We start from the raw sequence: 24,327 nt of genomic DNA on the forward strand, positions 1-24,327 counted from the left end.
TCTTCCTTCACTACAGTCGTTAAGGGCTAAATCAAATAGTGAAGCGGGAGCGCTGTAATGCTGATGCAGCATGATCATAAACCAGCTTATCATTCAAGTTGGCTTAAAGCCCAGGCTTGAAGGCAAGGGCACATGTGAGACCCCAGAAGTTACAGAAAGGAGGAACAAATTCTTCAACAAAATGAAAATCGCAAGCACAGGACAGGGTTGGAAAGCCATGAGAAATATAGGAGAAGTAGAGAGGAAAAGACAACAATGAAGCAGATGATGTCACAGGTAAGATCCAGTCTGTGCTGTGGCCTCTGTTTCCGGGTCTCGGTGAGTGAGTCATTTGTATCTATCCAAGGCACTCCCCATCAATAAAACCAGATTAAAATTTCTGCAAGAGGAACCTGAGTTGCAAGCTTTATTTTTTGTTTGTTTGTTTGTTTTTAGTTCTCGAGTATTTCAAATATTTCATTAGTTTAGCAAGCAATACTTACCTTGAAACACATGCTGGTTTTGCTGGTGGTACCCCAGTCTTCTGGGCATTTCGGTTCAGGGGTTGTTGTGGGCTCTGGTGGCCGAGTCACTCCTTCTGCCCAATGTTTGCACACAAATTTTGCCTTTTCTTCACATTTCAAAATGTCCCACAAACCACCTGCCACCCCAGTTTTCATGGCAACGCATCCCGTCTTTCTTCCTGCATTAAACACAAAGTAGAACTCAATCAGTGGGTTCTTCCTGTAGACCTGCCATGCTCAAGAAAGGCAGAGCAGTTAGGTAGCATGGCACATTCCTACATGTGACAATGAAAGGCAGCATTTGGAAACTGTGTTACCGTATCTTTACCTTTCATTGTGTGTTCTATATTCCAAAATGACCATCATACATGTAGGGAGTTTTGAAAGCATTTTTATATTTTCACATCTGGCTGAGTGGCTCACATTTAGACATTTAATGGTAAAATATTTCTGCTATAATGGAAAAGATAATAGCATAATGGATTTTCCTTCCTGCCCTTCTGTCTGATTTCCTCCTTTCTATTTTAATTTTTTGAGATTCTCGTCTCCTGCCATGGTCACTTCATTCTTCAGAACAAAAGTACGTGATAGATTTCCAAACAAGACCCGTCTAAGTTGGAGAATTTGGATAAGGTTTCCAAGCTCTCTTGTTTCCTCATCTTAAAATGCAAACTTTGCTGGGCAGAGCTGGGATGCAGGTCATGAAGAAGTCCATAAAAACCAAGCAATGATCACAGTGGCATTGACACTTTGTCATTCTGTTTTGTGGTCATTGAAGCAATAAGTAACATAGAGGTTTGAAAACATCAAGATGCTTGCTGCTAAGAGGAGCTAATCTTTTTATGTAGTTTTCAAAGAATATTAAATGCTTAGACGTTTATTATCACAGTTCCAGGGATATGTATCTTTTCTAGAATGTTTCCTCTAAAGTCCCCAAGTTCCCGACACCTGAGCCTTTGCTTCAGATTCCTAGAGCCATCCGCCTCCATCCACAGTCTTCCACTGGCACTGGCAGCAGATGAATGATCACAAGAGTCGTTCGTCGCTCTCGATTTCAGACAAGGCACACAAATGTCTTGCCTGTTCTTGAAGCTGAACGTTTGGGCACTCAGCCAACATCTCTTGAGCTAAAAACATCATCTTTCTATCAAGTGGATATGCTGTGGTGGGGCCTGACGGCAAGGGCTCTGTGGATCCTCCTTTCCCTCTCGCCCTATTGGCCACCAGTCTGCAAGGGCAAAGGGGCAGAAGCCACGGCAGAAATGGAGCTGTGAGCACAAATGGAGACAGCCCTCTGGGAGACTGCTTTTGGTAAAACAGCTCAACTTTATTTCAGAGTATAAAGAATATATAGGATTGGGGAGCCTGGGGACAAACCCTACTTTGCATTAAGTGGCACTATCCTATCACAAGGCTCTGTAGGCCACAGTAAGGTCCTATCAATTAGACAAGGCTAGAATACTTGTCTAATTACCATGTGGATCTTCATGGGAAGAGCGTTTGCAGGGAACTGTGCCAAGGGTCACGCTTGAGAGTAAGTCAGGCACCCTGGGTCTGCAGACATCCTCCAGATAAGGTTAGGTAGAGAGCAGGAAGCTTCTCTGGGGGCTGGCAGGGGGTTTCCATGTTGGTGAGCTTATGGAAAAAGCTACCAGGCCCTGAGAGACTGCAACCTCCACCAGCCAGCCGTGCCTTCCAACAGGGATGTGATCTCGGCACACGGAAGGCTGAATCAGGAGAATCCTGAGATGAAGACCAGCCTACACAGTGAGCTTCATAGAGACTTCTACCAGTTACATTGCGAGTTCCCAGTCTAACTCTGGAGTATACGAGAGATTTTGTCCTCAAAATTCTCAGTGGTCATGACTGAGTTATGGTTCTAGTTTAATGAATTATTATTTTTACAGGCATTTCAGGGTTCATCGCTCAGAATCCTCCTGGTGAATAAGTAACAGAGACAAACTAAAGCTACATAAGAAGAACTGTGACTTTCACCAGGAGTGAAACAAACAAACAAACAAATGCATTTGTTTACATGATCTGGAACCTCACAATTCCTATAATGTTTAATAATTTCACAATCAAATGGCAGTTGCACAAACAATAATCTGATTAGTCACATGTGTTCCGCACTCAAAGCTGAGAAGTAAATTCAAAGAATTACTGGTGAATAGGATGTGATGGACCGGACCAAGTAGCGAGCGCACACATAGCTTTTCTCCCTCTTTGAACTTGCAAACCCAGTACAGTGATTTGTTTTCTGTAAAGGGTGTTGACCTTTCTGAGTGAAGTCATATCCAATGAGATCAATAACCAGTAACGCCAGTGTAGGAAGATGATAAAGGAGCTCTCAGGTTCTGCTAGAGAGGTCCTTTATGATCTCCAGTTAGAGAGAGCAAGTCACAAGGCGAGGGCAGCTGGCTGGTCCAAAACCAAGTAACTAGGACTTGAGGACTACCCAGATTAGTGCAAATCTAAGCTTGGGCATTTTTAGTCCTGTGATTTCTGAGTTCCAATTTCTGTATCTTTTAAATAAAGATACTTAAATGATCTTTGTCATTCTTAGAATGATAAAATAAAATTCAAGGCACGAAAACGGCTAAAGATAAAGACAGACAAAAGACACTAGAACAATGATTCCCCATGAGAACCCCTTAGTCCCCTCATTCAAATGCATTAATATTCATATCCAGTCTCACTGAGAACTTTTACATCTACTTTCTATAGAGCCTTGAGTTCTCAGAAATTAGGTAAATATTCAGAACATCTGTGAGTACTTGGACTTTTGCATCCTTTCAAATACACCAGTCCCAAATTACTTAACAATTTTTTTCCTCCTTTTTGCCCTATAAGGCTGCAAGCTGGGTAGAACAAAGAGCAAAAGAAACATAAAGGTTATTGACAACACTATTGCCTTCCATACTGCATCTGGAAAGGTGCGTGGAGAACCAATGGTTCTGCTGAAGGACGAGAGGGAACGCCACTCCGAACACAGCACTTGCGTACCTGGCATGTCGGCGTTCCAGTGCGTGAACTGCACCTGCTCATCCACGGTCCACTGGAATGTCCCTTTGTTTTGGACGTCTGAAAGTCCTGTCCAAAAATATCTTTCCGGCCTCAATCCAACCAAACTAGTCAGAAACGCTTGTTCGTATCTTTAAAAAAAAATAAATAAATTCAACTAAACTTTAGAAACATTTATGCAAATTTCTTATATTATCAACATGAAAATCACTGCACTTATCTGTTCAAGCTATGATTTAAATAATAATTCAAAAATACTGCATTACTATTCTGTAGCTAGTTCCTCTGGATTCTAAGAGTCTCTCTTGAAAGGAGGCGGCAGCTCATTGATGCAGTAAGCTAAGGAGACTCAGGAAGCTCAGGAAATTTGTGAAAGTTATAAGACTCACAGGGCCTCTCCCCGAGATTATATAAGCAATAAACATTACTAGGGAGAACAGACAGCTCAATAGAGCTGCCTATATGTTGACCAGGGAGCACCAGGGATACGGCTTTCATGAGGCCTCATGCTAGGATGGGTTTGCAGTAAGACATCTGTCAATGAATGTGCCATGTTCATGTATGTAACCTTTTACACACATCCTCCTCCTCTAGGTGAACCTATGACGTCACTGATTCACCAAGCTGGACCTGCGTGGAATCATGGCACCTGATGATCTGGAGTAAAGAGACATTTCACATCTTCCTGGAGAAAGTCATTCAGTAATCAGAGCTTTCCGTCATTTAAATTGTAGTATCTTTTCACTAAGGAAGTGTAAGCTTGTAAAGAAAAAGAACAGCATCTAGCTGACTCAGTTAGACTCAAATCATCCTTCTCTGGCCCTCATAGTGGCCTTCACCAAATTTAAGGGAATTTTGAAAATACAAAGGAGAAAACTATAGCCATTTTAAAAATCATTTGAAACAATCAGTCCACTTTTCACACAGGCCAAGTGCCCTGCTCAATTATTGATTATAGAAGTAGAGGGATTTATCAAGGATAATTACAAATGGGGCCATCATATTTATTTCCCCCCTCACTTTGAGAGGCAAGGTAACAAAGATTTGTCTTAGCTGAAAAACTTGAAACAACACAGACAACACAGGCAGAAATGGCTCTGAGAAGAGGCACTCAATTTTCAAGAACATAGAGAGCCTCAGAGAGAACAAAGAGGCCCGAGGACAATGCTAAAACCAGCAGACATTCTATTTAACCATGGTCCAAATAATTCCAGGTGCCCACATACAATAAATAAAAAAACTACAAGGGCAATTTACTTTTGAAAACATGAAAAGCAAGTTTAATGACAGTTAGTGAATTCTTAAACAGAAATAGCACAGAGAACACATAAAGAATAATTCTCTTGTGGGTGATTTTTAGCAAACCAATCACACAGCACAGTCTAGAATGTATTCCCACGGTACTTAAACAATTTGCCTCCTCTGTCCTAAGATAAGACGTAGCTGTGTCTTGTGGTCAGGTGTTTATATTAGCATTTCATCACTGTGAGAGGAAGGTACATGTTGAAACACAATCCTCTGCTATCTATTCTTATCAGAGAATATTTAACATCAGCAGGGCTCTGTGGATTATGAGTCTGCCTTGAAGAATTGAAACTCTGATAACTTTTAAATTTTTTGAAGTTTAAGTGTATTATCCAAGCTTTGCAAAGAGTAAATAAAAAGAATAAACAAATAAATCTCAAAGATGGATGAGTCCTCGGAGGTTAAAGTTCCATTTTTTTAAAAAAAATTCTCTATTTTCTATTTGATTTTCTTGGCCTATCCATCTATTATCCAAGCCAAGCAAAACTTAATTGATTAATTAATTAGGTAGTTAAAATAAAAGAAGGATAGAAAGAATTAGTAGATTATTTGCAGATGTTGTGTTATGTATGTGTTATATATTAGGAGGTGGGGTCATAATTTCAGGCCTTTAATTCTGAGCTGTCTCCTTTAATAGCAGATGATAAGACCCACACTATCAATCCCAGGGAGTCTCCATGCCAGACCCTGGAGAGAGGAAGGTAGCATGAGACACAGAAGAATATTGACATGTGCTGTGTTCCCCTGCTCAGTCTATCAGCAAGCATCCTCAAGCGACGGTGTCTCTCTAACAGCACACAGTGTTCAGAAAGCTTTTCCATGACTGAGCAGGTGGAGATGCCTGGAGGGTGGTGAGACAGTAGAGAAGATGGGATCTCCATGTTCGTCCACTTGTGTGCCCAGAGATTAACCCTGGCTATCTTCCTTAATCTCTCTCCACCTTGTGCTTTGAGTCCTGGTCTCTCACTGAACCTGGAGTTCACCAATTCATCCAGGCTGCCTGACCAATGACCTGTTGGAGTCCTCGCTCTGCACTACAATGCCTGGCTTTTTCCTGGGTGCTGAGGATCCAAACTCAGCTTCTCACGCTTGTGTGGTGAGCACTATATTCACTGAGCCATCTTCCTGGTCCTCTCCTTTAAGAAAATCAGGAAGTCTAAGTGCTTCTCACAGTTCTCTGAGAGGGTCAAACAAGTGAAGAGAACTCAGTGTTGGGTTGTGGGAATGCCTTTCTAGAGCTGGTCATTCGGAAATGCAGGCAAAACAGCTGAGGGTTTGCAACCTGGACCTGGCATGGGTAGAGTACAGCCTGGAGGACTAGACCCTCGGCCTGTGTGGTCTGTTGACATTGCCAAGCAGACAGTGTAGGAACTGAATTAGACTAGAAGACTCTGAGCTGGGTCACTGAAGGATTGTTGCTGGGTGGTGAGGGAAGTCTTGACACCTTTGAGATTACGGAATTGATGGAGTTGCGAGTATGCATGCAGAAAACATGCATGCGAGCTGGTGTGGCCTCTCTCTGCTTCTTTCTTCCACAAAGCCAGGGGTAAAAGTACAAAATGGGTGGTCAGTGAACACATCTTTTTTTGCTTTAAAATTTTGACAATTAACAGATTAGAAAACACTAGATCTGCAACATACATCCAGCAGAATAGCCATAAACGGATGCCAATCATGTTGGTTCACTCTAATCCCAAATATCTGTGAGTTCAAGGCCACTCTGATCTAGATAGCAAGTTCAGGACAGCCAGGACTACATATCAAGATCCTTTCTTAAAATAATGCTTTAAGTAAGTAGATTCATAAAAGTAACAAAGAACTTTTATAATGTTTTCAATTAAGCCACCAAATAAGAATATTTTTAACATCTCCACCTTTATAAAGCATGACTCAAGATCATATATTATTCACTTCAAAATTCATAGCATGGTAATTCTTACATCTTTTTGAACACTTTTCACTATTTGACGTATCTTAGACCAAATTAAAAATAATTGCATACCTGTCTTCAACCGTTGTTAAGTAAGCTTTCTCATTTGTGCATGTTCGGTTTGCATCAGCGAATGTTGAAGGGGTGTGCCCAATCAAGTAGCAGTAGAAACCATGCCTTTTCCAGCCCTACAAATGTCATCGAGTAACAAACAAATGAGAGATTTGTCAGGCATACTTTTTTAGGAAATATTTTTTAAATGACTCCTTCAGGCAACATGATTTGGCCACCAGGAAAGTCTAGGGAACACAAATCAGAATGATATCAGATGCAACAGGAACTGTTGATGCTTGAGAACAAAGAGCACAGTACGACATCGTTCCTCACACGACAAACGACGGCGCTAAATGAAGGGAGAGCTGTCCTGAATTCCGATGCAGCCTCCAGGGAACACTGCTTGTGACCGGTGCCTGAAGAAACTCAACGATACAGCCTAGGATTTATTTCCCATGAGATAATCCCTGGAAATAGCCTGAGGAGCTGTAACCTTAGATGTCTACTGATGTCAAAGGTAAATGATGAACATAAAACCGTGCTGCCCGGCCACTGGAGAATGCACATCAAATCTCAGACAACATAAGTTAATGGCATCGCTTGCCCCTACTTCAGGTACACAAACTACTACATAAAATCATGCAAATAAATTTTAAATTGCCAGCAGGAGTTGAGAGGGAGAGGAAGAGAAGAACTCTACAGGTACAAAAAAAAAGAAACTAAATTGAAAGCTAAGCTTGTGGGCGACTAGGAATGTATCAAATGCAAACTGAGGGCTGGGGGCAGGGTCCTCCCATAGCACAGTGTTTGAGCTTCTATGGCAAGAGAAAATAAAAATTCTAACCACACAACTCCAAGTTAATAGGTATGTTATCTGTTTGGGGTGTTAGATACCAGAAAAGGATATTAAGTTTCAAAATAAATGTCATCCAGGTATGCCTGTAATGCCAGAACTTGGGAGATTTAGAAGTTAGATGTCAGCTTGGGCTAAATATAGCAGGACCTTGTCGAAAAACCAAAGGTGGGGGAATGTATCTCAGTGGTAGAGTGACTGTTTAGTGTTTTCGGGACTTTAGGTTTTAAGTCCAGTACTGCAAAGATCAATCACTTGCCAAGACTGTACTAGAGATAGGGTCTAGTCCCAATTTTGCTCTGCAGACACTGTGCGAGAATCCATGACCGAATGACAAAGGAATGTTTGGTCTTCACAAAAGAGACATTCTAAGAAAAATACAAAACAATAGAGAGTTTTCCTCAAACCAAGACGTGGAGGGTAGGAGCCCCTGAGAGAGGAGAGAAATGCAGATGGGCACTAACTCACAAACCAAAGTTAGAAACCCTGTGGGAAAATGTCTTGTTGTAGGTAAGAATCACCGAGCTCACACAATGAACAATCAGAAAACTGCACTATACAAATAATCATGTTTGAGATGATTTAATAAATTAAAATCAAAATATGGAAGGTTTAAACCAAAACAGAACTTCTAGAATAGAAAGAAAGACAGAAATGAAGTTAAAAATACAACAATCAGCTTAAATACAGTAAAGAGGGTTTCAGAGAGAAATAGCAAATTGGATAGAGGGATAACAAGATAAAAAGAAACTTAAAACATATTCATAGGAAAACATGAACACTAGTACTAGGGAAAATGTGCTTGCTGAGAACATGGGAGGACTAGAGTTCAAATCCCCCAGGACCCGTGTAGAAGCTAGGCAGATGTAACATCCACCTGTAATGCTAACACTCAGGAAGCAGAGACAGGAGAACCCCAGGGTAAGATGACCAACTAGGGCAGTCAGAATTAGCAAGCTCCAGGCTCAGTGAGAGACCCTGCCTCTGCAAGCAAAAATGGATAATCAGAGAAGATACCCAGCACTAATGTAGGACACACAAAGGTACACACACACACACACACACACACACACGTGAACAGGCATACATGCAAGCACGTGAACCACATACACACACAAAGCACAGAGGGGAAAAAAAAGACACTAGAACAGGAGATTGAAAATCTACCCAAAACAAGTCTCAGAAGCCCAGTGAACAGACTGAACGAGGGACATTTCTCAAGAATAGTAAAGTAAATGTAAGACCTCAAAATGAAGAATTCTATTCCACACAGTAACAACAAGAAATAAATGGGTCAAAAAATGTATAATAGGAATAAAATACATTCAGGATTTATTGCCTCACAATAAAAACACGATTCTACGCGGTGGTTGATCCTTGTTCTCAGTTCCATCTTTCTTTCTGTTAACATTTAAAACACATGCATTTTCATGCCACATTCATTAACTCTCCTGCGTGAAAATCCTAATACTACATTATATGTCAGGCTCAAAAGTGGTTCAGAACCACCTTGGTTAACTTCTTTGTTTAGCACTCCCATTCTGGGAGCATAGAACACAAAGTGGAGTCCCCTGAGGCTAGGGAGACAGCTCAGCTGGTTCAGTAGCACGAGGACTTGAGTTCAGTCCCCTGGAACAGAAGACAGGTCTCCTAATCCCAGCACTGGCCAGGAGGAACCAGGTGGATCCCTGGTGCTGACCGGTCACTCTAGTCTGTTTAATAAGCTCCAGGCCAGGCAGAGAACTTGTTTCAAGAAGCCATGTGGGGTCATCATCAGAGAAGCTCCCCAAGGCAGCAGATGGAAACAGAAGCAGAGACCCCCAGTCATACATTATGCAGAGAGTCTAAATTGGATTTCTCCATCAAATCCCTCCCCACAGAGCTCTGGAAATCCCACAGAAGAGGAGGCAGAGATGTAAGAGCCAGAAGGGATGAAGGAGAACAAAGTCCTCTGAATCCATTAAGCGAGACAGCTGTGAGCTCGCAGAGACTGAAGCAGCAAGCACAGGGCCTGCATGGGTCATCTCCTGGTCCTCTGCATACAGCTTTTAGCTGAGTATTTTCATGGGGCTCCCGAGTGTGTGGAAGAATGGGTCCCTGATTCTTGGTGCCTGCTCTTGGGACCCATTCCCTTCTGTTGGCTTTCCTTGTCCAACTTTGATATGATAGCTTTTGCTTCATCATATTATATTGTATTTTGTCATGTTCAATTGTTATCTCTTGGAAGCCTGTCCTTTTCTAATGAGAGACAGAAACGAAGTGGATCAGAATGGGAGGGGCATGGAGAACAGAGAGGAGTAGAGGGAGGGGAAACTGTATGAGAGCAGAATCTGTTTTCAATAAAAGAAAAATGGTGAAACAAAACAAGCAAACAAAAGTCAGTGTTTAATGAGAGGAGAAACCTTCTCATTAATGATAGCAGAGGTTGCTGAATAGCCTCCTCTTGCATACACATATGTACACAAAATGTGCACACATAAGCATACATGCATGTTCTCCCAAAATGGAAAAAGAATGTGAAACTTCAGATCAGTAGAAGCAAAACGACTTCTGGTTTTAAACTCTCAGAAAAAAAGCCTGTGTACCACGCATGCCCAGGTACGAAATGTGCTTTATTATATCTCCCCGTGGTCTTCCCAGCTTCTTGAGGAAGTCACTATTGATGGCCAGTGTTTTCTTTTTCCTTTTTCATTCTGTGACATAAAAAATTCAAAATTTTAATTTTTTTATGCCACTTCACAGTATTATCAACGATTCACGACATAGTGATGTTTCCAGTCCAGGCAGGTCAATGTGTATTACGACATTTTACGCTGAAGTAAGAAATACACTTTTGGTCAGGTAACTCAGGCTCTTCTCAGTATTTTCAGCATTTCGACGACTCTGATGAGCTCAAAAATCCTACACTATGCATTCTTTACACCGCAGTAACCCTTGCCTTCCTTGCTTCTTTCCCTAAAACTAATTGCTTTGGACATTCATTCAATTATCCCATCTCGAGCTGTGTCCTATGTTTTATACTTATTACACACAATTTTAAAAGAATATTGCAAAGAGTTGACTAAATGCCATCAACTTTGAATCTGGCCACAAGGATTTCTCTGAGCACTAGGTTCCTTTTCTTTCTAAATAAGACTATAATTTTCCTGTATATTTTATTAGAACTTAAGAATAACTGTGTTGATAAGTTATTCCCTTACTTTCTTATTACTATGTAATGATTAAATTGGATTATCAGGTTGTACATATGTGGCAACTGATAGGAAATGTGTATAAAATATCAGTTATATAGAAGTAATGTGTTCATTATGTTAGAAAATGGCAATGGCATATAATCTCTTACATGTGTATATGGTTACACAAAGACCATTAAGTGTGCTGGTAATGAAAGAAAGTATATTGACTTGGAGACAAGGGCCTGGATGCTAGCCTTGCCTCTGCTGATGAAAAATCTATACAGGGAGGGTGTGAGATAGATCAGTTTGTAAAGTGATTACCTTGTAAGCATGGAGACCTGAGTTCATCCACCAAACCCATATAATATCTAAGCTTGGGATATACCTGTAATCCCAGTGCTGGGATGGTGGAGGGACAGGTGGAGTCCTGGTGCTCACTAGCCAAACAGCCTAGTCCTACTACTTGATAAGCTCTTGATCAGTGAAAGATTCCATCTTAAAACACACATGCATACACACATGCACACACACACACGTGCATGGGCACGCACACACCCAGAGGAAGGGGGGCATACACACACACAGAGGAGTCATACACACACGGGGGGGGGAACATATTCACACAGACACAGAAAGAGGGGAGTCAGTTGTACATAGTACTTGAAGAATGACACCCAAGTTGATCTCTGGCCTCCATACACGCATGTGCACACAAGACACAGCACGAACAGCAGCACACACATGTGCATCCACATGAGCATGCACATATACCAAAAGAAAAGAAATGTTTACATCTTCTCTGGCTAACTTTCTGAAATGCAAAATTAGGATGAATTTTGACCATTGTTAAGACCCTTCATACATGTCTCCCATCCTGAGACTTTTCTAATTGCTTTGGTTTTTTTTTCCAGCTTATTTGTCCTACACCAGGTTACACATCATACATTCTTGTCTTGTGGTGTTTGCTACTGGGTAATGTGATCCCAGCAGCACACTCTTGAAAACACCATTAGTTCTCACTTCGCCTTCAGTTCAGGAGAAGTGAGAAAGGACAAAAGAGGAAGATGAGCTACTCAGCAGACAGGAAAACAGTAACCATACGCCTATAAAACTATGTCTGTAGTTTCTTCATGATTTTAGAAATCATTTATTTCAGTCTCCTATAACTCTCTCTGTCTCTGTCTCTCTGTCTATCATCCTGTGTGTGTGTCTGTGTGTGTGTATGTGTGCCCATGCATGCACATGCAGATGAGACACATATACGATGGGTTCGTGTGATTTATTTAACCAAGTTACTCAACACAAGCTGGAGGCTAGGCAACGTGCCTCATACTGTATTGATGTCCAGAAAAACTTCCTCCTTGGAAGATAGTTCATCCAAAACACTATATAGGAAAGTAGCCAAGGATAGCTTGCTATCAGCATGTCAGCATTCACAATGATTCACTTGCAATGCTCTGAACTGCGCATAGGATCACAGACTACCCATTCCTGCAGAACAACTTCTCTTGCAGCCTGTCTTCATTTCATCAAACACCCCAGGCTCTTTTGTGCTTTGTTATATTCCCTGTTCCCTTTCCAGTTCGTACAACATTCTCAATGGAGCCGAAGACTGCTCCTCCCAGAGAGTGCCCAAGAAAACTTCAAGAAGGACAGGTTATCCGACACGGAAAGATATTGATTATTTACAGTTGAAACGTTGGTCTTTGATGGTGAGTAAGCACTGTCTGCCCTACAAAATAAAGCCCACTGTATCAAATGGCAACCTTAAGTCACTGTGTATGGTCAGTACTCACTTTCCGGCAGCCTCTTTCGGTCTCCTCTGGGGCTGGAGCATGGGCTTGTGATGCCATCTTACAGATGTAACCAAGTGGCTGTTCACAGGCTCTGTCTGCCCAGTATCCATCCTACAGAGCAAGAAGAAAAATAAACAGTTATCTGTTTAGGGACCTTGTTACATTTGATTCTTTCTGGTGCTGAATCCAGGGCCATCTGTGTGCTAGCTAGGGGAAGCTAGCAGCCGCAAACAAATGATAAACTCACATCTTAAATGTAAGCATTATATTTGGTTCTAACGACACAGGTGTGAAGAGATTGTAATTCTAATATAATTCTTCATCTTGAACATTCAAGTCCACTCTGTGGAAGGAGCTGAAGAAAAATCTGAACTACTTCCAGGTCCTTCAAACACGATGCTCACTGATGGCTTGTATATAATAGCCTTCCCCTCAGTCTTGTTAAAGTTAGCCAGACACATGTAACCCATCCAAGAAACATCTTGCCCCAACAAACCAAACTTAAAAGCAAACCTGAAATCATTGCATTCTTCCTTCCTCCTCCCTGGTTGATGAGGGTCCTTGGAGACCCAAGTTTCAGTCTTCTACCTTGCTTAAGATTCTACCATCTCTACTTCCACAGACAGACACATCAAGTTAAGATTGCCTTCTCTTTCTTTTAATTTGAGGATTTTTATAATTACGCATCTCTAATTCACTACAATCCAGTTTCCAGGCCAACAGCCAGAGTAAGGTTTCTAAGCTGCAGATGTTGTTCTACTCTTAAGACAACAGCATTGCTGCTTACTGAGCCTCAGGGTTCTCTCCTACCCACCATCATTCTCTAACTCTACAGTGTTACTCTGTGGCTTCTCCTGTCCACTGTGAGCGGATCACATCTACTCTGCTCTCCAGAGTTCAAATAAGTATAATAATTTGTAAATAATAAAAATAGAAGGTAGTATTTATTAGCAACACATCTGAGCCAGGAATTGTGTATAATATATGCACAAACTTTTTAAATCTTCATTTCCACTTGTGACACGCATACGATTATTATCCCCTATGCAAATGAGGAAGTTAAACAGCAAGGTTTATACCGATCGTCTATTAACAACAACAACAAAATACTCAATGATTACTGCAATCACATTTAAAACATGGAATGAATCATTTAAAACAAGGCCAAGGCCTGTATGCAATCTGAAAAATCAAATGTGTCTCAAAATAGAAACAACTAGGTCTACATTTTCTACTCAAAGCAACCATTTGAAGGTGTAAACAAAGCTCTGAATTACTGGATAAAATAATATGCATATATGTGTGTGTGTACATATATACCATGTTCTAAATAGTACTAAATACACATACACAGCATGTGCACATATATGTATACAGTTCAGAATCTAGCAGAAAGACAATATTAGTCATTAGTTAATGCTACCTTTTAGCACAGTGCTTCTCAACCTTCTTGAGAATGCTGGGACCTTTCAACATAGTTACTCTTGCTATGGTGATTCCCAACCATTAAATTATCTTCACTGCTACTTCATAGCTGTAATGGTACTACTGTTATGAATTGTAATGTAAACATTTGTGTTTTCTGATGGTCTTAGTGGCCCCTCTGAAAGTCATTTGACTCCCAAAGGAGTCGCCACCCATATGTTAAAAACCACTGTTTTATAACATTTATTTTATGGTCTTGACTTTGCTAGACAATTGTGTGACACTAAAGAAACCAAATCTGAACTGCACAACTTAAATGTCTATCAACCACAGAATCGATCTCGACAGATAATAACGCAGAGAAAAGAGGCTCCCGGCACCATCGTCAGGCGTCGGCAGAGCACCTCACCTTGCCCTTCATCACCACGCAGTCCTCCTGTCTGTTGTTCTCATGGCTTGGCTCTCCACGAAGCCATTTGGTAAATGTCACTGGGGTCCCATCACTCCACTCAAAGTACATTTGAATCTTGATGTCGTTTAAACCAATCCACAACTCATCCTGGGGGTCTACACGGGAAGAAGAACACTTAAGTAGTTTATCACTTGCCAAAAGTAAGCAGGGTATCAGAGAAGAGGGCACTAGGCTTGTCCACTCAGAGATGCTCCCTTGATCTCACAGAACTATCAGAGTAGCTAATCTTCTGCATGCAATAGATAGATATGAACTACATATTATGGTGTCCATTTTAGGTTTCTCAACATTTTCTTTCCATTGCAAATGTGACTTACTTTTAGTTACAGTAATGTAATTTATGGAAGTTGTAAAAATTAAATGAGGAACCCCAACCAAAGCTCGATTATTGTTACAAATAACTTACATTCTGGGACTGCAGTATCATATATCATGATGCATATGATGTATATACAGTATCATGTGTGGATATATTTGATATATATCTCATATATATCACTAAACTTGACTATCGCTTACTTGGCTATACTAAATCTTGTGAATACTTTGGAACAAATTTTACATCACTCCTGATTTATTGGATGTTACTATTAATAACATTATAAGTACCTCAGTAAAAGTTTAATCACTGAATTTCAAGTAAAAATTATCCGGACGGTGATAGAAATTTAAACTAAGGAGATAGGGAAGGAGAGATGACTCTGGTTAAGAGTACTGGTTGATCTTCCAGAGGATTCAGTTCCCAGCATCCCTCTAGAGGACTGGAGGGATGGCTCAGTGGTTAATAGCACTTGTAGCTCTTGCAGAGAACCCTGGTTCAGTTCTGAACACACACACACACACACAGTAGCTCATAACCAACTATCACCCCAGTTCCAGGGGATCTGGTAAACTTTTCTGGTCTCTGTGGATACAAGTGGTGCACATACATACATGCAGGAAAAACACACGTACACATAAAGTAAAATGCTAAAGAGATAGGCTGCCAACTGATATTTGACACTGATTTATATAAATAAAAACATTTGATAATTTTCATCATAAAACACTGTAATACACTGTACAATATTGCAAAACTAAAAAGTTCAGACTAAACTCACAACAAAGCAAAGACCTAAAGTATGATCCCTTTATCTCGAGGTTCTCTGGAGGGCATTATTATCTCTATGATCAGCCACACGCCTAAGATAGAAATGTTACAACAATAATGAAACAAATGATTGAAGAGCTCAGGCAAAATAACATTTCCAAATTCAAAAATTAGATGCTACACAATTCAATAGCTGTTTAATTTGCTTAACTGCAAATGGCATTATAGTCTCTGGTTCCAATCTTTGAATGGTAAAAGACAAGGACTTCAAAGTTATATTATAAAGATGATGTTTGGTAGAAAGTGAAGAAAACATCCTACAAGGATTTCCCTGAGTGGCTGATTTTGTTCCTCCTAAAAGCTGTCAATCAACTTTTGGAGAAGTCTTCAAGTGGACTTCTGCCAGATGTAACAGATGTTTCCAGCATCCTGAAGCATGGGGGACGGTGCCAGGATGGGCCCTTCTTCCTTTCACTTGAGTTGGCAGATCAGGAGCTTCTGAGCAGCAAACGCAGGCTTCAGAAAGATTTCAATGCCCTCAAGAACTAGGGTGAGGACCATGTAAAGCTGCACCGTTATATGTAAGACTGCTCTATGTGTATTTGTTTTAATTTATTAGTTTACAAAGAGTTGGGCAATTTTCTGGCATTCCCACACACATTTTTCATACTAAACTGTTTCCTGTTAGATTGTTTTCAATTCTACTAACGTTCTACAAATACACACACACACACACACGGGCATATGTTTCAAGTTGTTAAATCAATTTTCATAAATCAGTTAAAAAATTGCATGAACTGGTATTTATACCCTTCATGGCCAGGCTCCAGATAATCTACTGATTTCATTTCTATGACTAATAACTAATATGACTAATAAGAGATTCTATATCAACTAACTAAAAAGAAGTTTTGAAAAGCTTTTATTTATAAACAATAATCTCAATTTTCCATAACTTAACTTTTACCAAGACTATTTTGTTCTGTTAAATAAGGAAATACTGTACTGAAATATCATAAATGATATAGTTTAAATACTTTATTTTTAGTAACTTCTTTTTTGATGCATTTATTTTTTTTATTTTATGTGAATGAGTGTTTTGTCTGCATGTATGTCTGTATACCAGGTGCATGCAATCCCCACTAAGGGCAGAAAAAGGCATCCGGTCCTCAGGAACTGGAATTACAAATGGTTGTTAACTGCTCTCTGGGTTCTGTGAAATGAATCCAGGTCCTCTGAAAGATAACAACTGCTCTTAACATCTGAGCCATCTCTCTGCTCCCCATAACTCCCCTTTTCAATGAAAAGCTCTCTAACTCATTCCTTTGTCCTCAGGCTGATTTGAGATGAAGCCTTGGTCATTCAGCTTCCTGAAATAATTATGGCAATAAAAATACATGGTTCTGCTGTAGCTTTGCCAAGCCATACAGAATAGGACTGGCAGTCCTTTGCGTCTCAACTAACCTGCTTCTGACATTGGTGCATTTGCAAGCTTCCCAATAGGTCATGATAAGATTAAGTGACTGTTACTTAGATACTCTCATTGTGATTACAATTCCATCACTTAATCCAGGCTACGTGAGCACAGAATAATTAAGACATTGTTTACAGGTTGCAAGGGTTATTTGTGTGTATGTGGGGGGGGGTATATGCGCATGCAAGTGTGCACGCTCATGAATGCAGGAGTAGGAGACAAACTCAGGTGTCCTTCCTCGGGCTCCATCAACTAACGCGCTGAGTAGACCAGGCTGACTGCTCAGTGATTATCAGGGATTGATATGTCTGCATCCACCCACCATCAGGGTTACAGGAGGGCCACCACACCCTGGCTTTATTCATTTATTTTTAGGAAACAACCAGGCATTTAAAGAATAATAAAAAACGAAAACAAACAAACAAACAAACCAGAATAGGACAAAATAAATAAACGAAGAAGAAGGAGAAGGAGGAGGAGGAGAAAGAAGAGAAGGAGCCTCAGGACCACACTCAGTCAGGTTCTCAGAGGCAAATATTTCCACTGGATCCTGTTTCTAGGAATGATAGTGTTTTTGACACATTTTTCTTCTCCTCCTTTCTTTTTGTCTCGTGTATTTGTTAAATGCTTTTTCTTTCCCTGCACCCTGATAACTTTTCAGGCAATGAGCGTCAGGAAGCGAGGCCCTCCATCACCATCGTCCATTCCCTCTTGTTTTTGCTGGGTGGGAATTAGGAAGAGCTGCAGCTGCTCGGCAGCCTCCATCAGTTGAAGATGAAAATAACCATCATTTAATCAGCAGGTCCTGCGGAGGGCCTGTCCTTCTGTCTCTCGGCCTGCTTTTCTTCAGACGCGACCCCATGTCATTTGGCTCATCTTGTGTCTTATTTCTGGTTTTGTACATTCTCTATAGAGCCGTAACTATTGGCCTAAAATTGAGATGTAAATTTCTCTCAAAGGTTGAGGACAGCACCTTTCATAGTTACCCACTTCTTACTCTGTGTGACAGACACCCCAGTAAAGAAAAGAAAATCCCAAGTGTGAGATGGTTCATTTATGGACATCTCTTGTGAGCTATAATATTGACCTAACAAAAGCTCACGCACACACAGTTCCAAATTTTATGCTGTGACCAGGCTAAACACAGACATCCCCAAATACAGACATGTGGGGAAATAATATTGAAAACTACCCATAATGAGAAAATGTTAAATTTCTTAATAATAGAGACACTTATTTAAATTACTATATAACCTTTGTTGGCAGAAATACCATCTACTTAAATTTATACTGTCAATCAACTATCTATTTAAACGAATTAACCTGAATATTTATGATTACATTTCGAGAGACGGGTGGCAAGAAGAGAGCCGCAATGGGCTTAGGGTCAAGGGAAGTTTCTCACCATATCCTAGCTGGGAAAAGATGAAGTCAAACTCCTCAATGCTGTGGATACTTGCCAGGTCACCGCCTTCCTTCCGGCAAGCTTGCAAGGCGTATCTCTGGATCTTCTTCTCCTCCCTGTGGATCTTGTAGCAGTGACCGGCATACGGCCACCACTGACTAGGGCAGCCAGTAGGGACATCACTTGCTATACGGGAAAAAGAAGTTTAGAAAGCATATGAAAGAAGTTTATTTAAATTTGAAACAATAGTTTCAGCTACCCTAGATGTAAGATATTCTATTTTATGTCTATGTAATAGTCACAACTGTAAACATAAAGATAACATTCTTCATTTTATAGCATACACATTCACAAAAGATATATGGGAAAGGAATATTCTATTTTGCTTTAAAAGGGATGATTTGGGGGGGAAAAGACATCTTTTACTCTAAACTGAAGTCTGGTGCCTTAGACCATTCAGTCACTGAAGAGAACCTAACTGTGCTAAGGATGCTAAGGTGTGGCACTTCACGGTTGATGGCTCCTGGTGGGGGAGGGGGTGCAGGACAAGACTCAGTTATCTTTAAGGGGCTGGCCACTGCGAGTTTGACCATGTTCCAGTAAGTATGTGGACAACACAAATTGGACTTGATGTATTTTTTTTCCTTTTGTGAGGGAAGGCACAAGGAAACGAGGATAGACCTGGGAGGAATGGGAAGCAAAGGTGAATAGGCTACAAACACCGTATGAAATTTTCAAATAATCAGTAAAAGTATTGTATTAAAAATACATAAAAATAAAATGAAGCCCAGGGGTGCCGAAATCAGCACAATGTTACTGCACGTGTGAGGTCCTAGGTTCAAACGTCAGGACCTAAATAAATAAATAAAGCAAAGACAAATGAGAACTCTATTTCCTCTATTTTTAAAATCTGTGTTTACAACAAGACCACACAACAGATTGTCTCTTTTTATCTGTCCTTATCACTATCCAACCTGAATGCACATCTGTGATCTACTATTTAACAGTGGGAAGCCTGAAGACTGTTCTAGCCTCTAAAAAACTGCAATACTTCTTGTTCCCATGGATACTAAGGAAACTGACTGCCATTCATTAGAGAAAGAGCCACCGTCCTAAAGCTGGTAGGAGGAGGCGCTGAAGTAGAGAGTAGGAAGGGTGTGGACATGAGAGTCACCAAGGAACCTATGAAGTCACCATACCCTGAGCCTGCCACCTGTGCTCTGTGCTGACCCAATGTCAGTTATTCACTCCCGAAAGACACCACCCATGACGGTGGCCATGAAAGCAATTTAGGTTCAGACACTTTGGGGGCAAAACCTGAATTTGCCACAAGGGTGTTTTAAGCAAGTCATAGCATATGAATCAAAGTAGCCACATAGGTTTTGTTAGGTTTCTCTTTTTTAAACAGAAATCATAATAGTACTATTAATACTAAGTTAGCTATCCTCACTGTTTTCTAAACTAGGAAAGAATAGGGACACCACACTTACAGAAGACAAGCCACACAGAACCATTATTATTTACGTAAACCAGTGTTAAACATCCTCATTGTTGCTATGGAAAGCTGTGGTCAAATGTGGTCAAAACCTTGATCACATGTTACAAAAACTTTAATAGTAAGGAGCAATGGGGGGCGCTATCGTGCAGAGGACTGAAGGGAGAGACACCCTCTTCTTCTGAGGATGTCTTGAACCTGGCATGGGTCCTGGCACACAGTGAGTGCAATGAGTGATGGTTGGAAAAGATAATGATATTATACTTGACATACAGCAGCTTCCTTCTGTAGCTTTCCAGATACCATTTGACATAATCTTGACGTTGGATTGGTTTATATATTCAAGTTAGCTATTAAGTGACCTCAAATGTACTGCTCACACAATGCCTAGTACCGGTCCGCTTCTTTGTCATCCTCTCATTTGGGTTGGGGTGAAGGGGATGAAACAGGGTCTCCTGCAGTAACTCGGGATGGCCTTGAACCCATTTTCCCCCCTGCTTCAGCCTCTCAGCTGCTGATATGCCAGGTGGACACTCCATCGCTGGCTCTTGTGTCATACTATGAATGAATGAGTCCCATTTCTCCTTAAGAGCAGAGACTGAAGCCGTTGGGTGCATGGGCAAAATGTGAGAAATTCTAATTTGCAATGCCTTAAGCTGGACTACTGCAAAACAAAAATTCCTATTTAAAAACTGTCATCCCTTAGTATAATTTCAATCCTGGATACTTTCAGGGGTTGCCAAAAAGTTAAGAAATAGAAAACTTAGTGCAGCTTTGGAGCCCCCTGGTGGGATGTCTTAATTTTTCTGTCTGGGAAACTAAAAATAATGGCAGTCAACGCTGAAAGTTTCGAAAACTGAACAGAGGAGCCTGAAAAGCATTTTAAAACATAGTTGTGGAGGCTGTCCTTGAACTCGGAGACCCACCTGCTTCTGCCTCCTGGGTGCTGGGATTACAGGTGCTGGGATTACAGGTGTGTGTCATCACACCTGGAAAATGCTGCAGATTTAAATCTCTGCTTACAGGGGTTTATGTATGCAGTAAAATAATCCTCATAGCATGAAGATGGAAAGGCCAGTGTTAGTGTAGCTGAGCAAGTGAAGCAGGGACTTTAATAACGCAGGTGTAATGATATGAATGAGATTTTGCAGGGAGAAGAGTGACCAACATTCATATTTTACAAAGGAGGAACTTAAAACTGACGGATTAAGCAAGAAAGCCAAATTAAAGAATTCTGCCTTCCATTCCAGGGAAACTTAAAAATAACTTTTCTCTACTTCCCCAAAGTGGCGACTGCAAGTCTCTGAAGGAGAACTGTACGAACTCTTCCAAGAAAGATTTAGCCATCCCTTCTGCAATAGCAGTAGAAGAGACAAGCTGCAAGCACAACTGAAGTATCCACAGGTTTGGCCACAGTCTCTCTAGAAAGTCTGTCAAGGGGAACCGAGATCATAAACTGGGGCCTCCACCCATATCTGTCAGATGTTATAAACCAGAATCTACCACCATATTCATCAGTGAGCTTGTCTGTGTCTCTATCTGCTAAAACTGTAAACACGCCTACTCTCAGATCCTACTTCTAGGAATACCATCTCTGTAAAATGGCATGTGCATTAGTGTATATAAGGTTATTTGACGTCACAAAATATTAGAAGGAAATTAACAATCAAGGCTGGAGGGTTGCTCAGCTGGGAAAGTGCTGTCCTCTAAGCACAAGCTCTCAAGCCTGAGTTTCAAAATGCATGCTGAAATTAAAAGTACGTGCTTGTAATCCCAGTACTGGGGAGGTAGAGATGGAAGGATCCCTGGGGCTCACTAGCCAGCCAGCCTAGCCCACTTGATGAGTTCTGGGCCAATTAGAGACCTCTTTTCACACACACACACACACACACACACACACACAAAAGAAAAGGTGGAAGGAATGATGGGAGTTATACTCTAACCTCGCGCATACACACATGCACACAAAGTAAACATATGAAATCTACTAACAGGGACCAATCTTTCCATGCAACGCCCATTATCCAGTTTCCCCTGCACACAAAATGTATGGAGAATCAGCATACAAAGCGGGATGAAGAGCAAACGCTTGGCTGACAAAACCTTATGATGAGGACTATGTAAAAACGCATGTTACAATTTGTACAAAATAGAAAAAAGTCACTATAAATGCATTTGCCTATAAACCACAGAAGAACCAACTATGGATAAACATACTCAGAAACTGTGATCTTCTAGAAAATAGCCTGGGGTGGTAGAAATGAAAGGTGGCAGGGGGATGTCATTGCTGATCATTTGGTGCTTTTGGATTTCTGACCATGTCAATCATATTTACAAATATGCCAAAAATTCAAAAAATAGGTTTAATATTTTGCTGTCATAAGATACCATGACCAAAGCAACTTATAAAATAACAGCATTTATTTAGGACTTATTATTTCAGAGGATTAGAGTCCATGACACATGTAGGGGTCATGGGACTGGGACAGGAGTTGAGAGCTCACATCTTGAGACACAACCGTAAGGCAAAGATAAACAATCAGCCAGTCATGGCACATGCCTTTAATCCCAACAATCAGGTAGCTGAGGCAAGTGGAACTCTGTGAGTTCGAGACCAGTCTGAATGTTCCAGGACATCCAGAACTGTTATACAGAGAAATCCTGTCTTAAAAAAAAATAAGGAGACCCTGGGAATGGCTCCAGTTTATTAAAATATCAAAGCCAACCCCCAGTGATACCTCCTCCAAAACAAGGCCTTATCTCCTAATTCTTCCCAAAGGGTTCCACCAACTGTAGGGACTGAGTATTCAAAACTTTGAGCCTATAAAGGCCATTCATATTCAAAGTACCACATGGACCATCAAGTCTCCCAAGCAGAATAAATAAATAAACCCATGTAAAGCTGAGTCATCCTTCCAAATAGCTGTAGTGATGAAATAAAAGCTGTCTTTCAATACTTTGAAAGGATAAGCCACTACTGCCTTAGCAGATGAATTTTTCTACAGAATTATAAAACCACTCATTATTTACTGTTTAACTGGAGCCTAGCCTGTATACAATGCTCAGTGAGTGCTTTATTTTGGAGTCATTTATCCCATTGTGTAAAGATTTCAAAGTAAGAGGCTACATTTAACCCAACTTTATCTGTGTGTCCAGAATAAAGTCATTTCTTCCAGATATTTATTTCCTAGCTTTAATTCAAATTTTGTCAGGTATACAGGAGGTATATAGCTTATTGATTTATCTTTCCTCTTCTAGAACATGGAAAAAGAATCCCTAGTTTACAGGGATGGAGAGACAAAAATTCTTATATATATCAAAAGGTTTACACAATGTTCAAACACTTCTTTATGTTCAGAAAACATTAGCAGATGGTCGCACCAACCAAAGAAAAGGACTTTTAAACACATCATATTTACCTGTGAACACCAACAAACTCTCTAGGATTATTTCATGCGATTTTAATTGAGTTACAGTTTCATTTATCTTCAAGTTCTATTATTATATACATTCTGATCAAAGAGATCCACTTACCTGAGGGAATAATAAATGGATTCAAAGTATTGTTGCCCTTTTTACAAATGTAGCCCAGTTTCTGCACACATTCCAGATTCTCCCACTTCGCATTTTTTCCAGGGTTTAGTGACACGCAGCTCTTTCCTGGTTCTGATGATGGACTTCCTTCAAGCAAATGACAACGTTAAAGTGGGACTACTGGAGTTCTCATTAAGTAGATGGCTTCCACCTCCCCAGCCACCGCGCATTAAGCCGTCATCCTTGGGATTTAATGGATCCCCATCCTGTCTTTTGCTACACATTCACAAACGAGTATTTACTGAGTGCAGAGCAAAAGGCAAGGTGGGTATCTATTTGGTTTCTTGTTGCTGGCTTATTTCAAGGCTTAAGATGTTGATTACCCAGTAGCCTGCTTTGAAATAACCAACCTCAACAATAGACAGCATTAGACCTTAAACTTTAAACAGCTGTGATGACGGATGATATCATGTGTCACAGAGGACCGAATGAGAAGAACGTATGCTGCTCCAGATGACCTCTGTTAACCTTCCCCAGTCAGACTCCAAAGTGAACAGACAATGCGAGGGACAAACACAATGGTAAAGAGATCTGGAAGCCAATGCTCTACACTCCCAGAACTAAGATGCATTTAGTTGAACTCAATAATGTAAATCTTTGGAGCTCTCTCCCCATCTATTTCATACAGGAAGCCACTTAAAGAACCAGACTGGGTTGACATCTACTGCAATAGATACATGCATCCACCTCTACATCCTCCGATGTGCAATTTATTTACTGCAATGGATTCA

The 24,327-nt window shown here is 40.6% G+C and overlaps 1 protein-coding gene across 1 annotated transcript in view; it reads right to left on the minus strand.

Annotated features, from left to right (window-relative positions):
* Positions 1-24,327, minus strand: part of Mrc1 (mannose receptor C-type 1) — an 89,474-nt gene that overhangs the window by 33,555 nt on the left and 31,592 nt on the right. The window contains exons 6-12 of the mRNA XM_048460855.3: positions 23,537-23,683; positions 18,508-18,693; positions 14,476-14,633; positions 12,642-12,752; positions 6,835-6,950; positions 3,510-3,658; positions 483-682 (exon numbers count right to left, since the gene is read on the minus strand). Of these exons, the coding sequence (XP_048316812.2) occupies positions 483-682; positions 3,510-3,658; positions 6,835-6,950; positions 12,642-12,752; positions 14,476-14,633; positions 18,508-18,693; positions 23,537-23,683 (1,067 nt within the window). The remainder of the gene's footprint in view (positions 1-482; positions 683-3,509; positions 3,659-6,834; positions 6,951-12,641; positions 12,753-14,475; positions 14,634-18,507; positions 18,694-23,536; positions 23,684-24,327) is intronic.

This window comes from Myodes glareolus, chromosome 14, assembly GCF_982192425.1.
Source record: "Myodes glareolus chromosome 14, mMyoGla1.1, whole genome shotgun sequence".
In the NCBI taxonomy this organism is placed as follows: Eukaryota; Metazoa; Chordata; class Mammalia; order Rodentia; family Cricetidae; genus Myodes; species Myodes glareolus.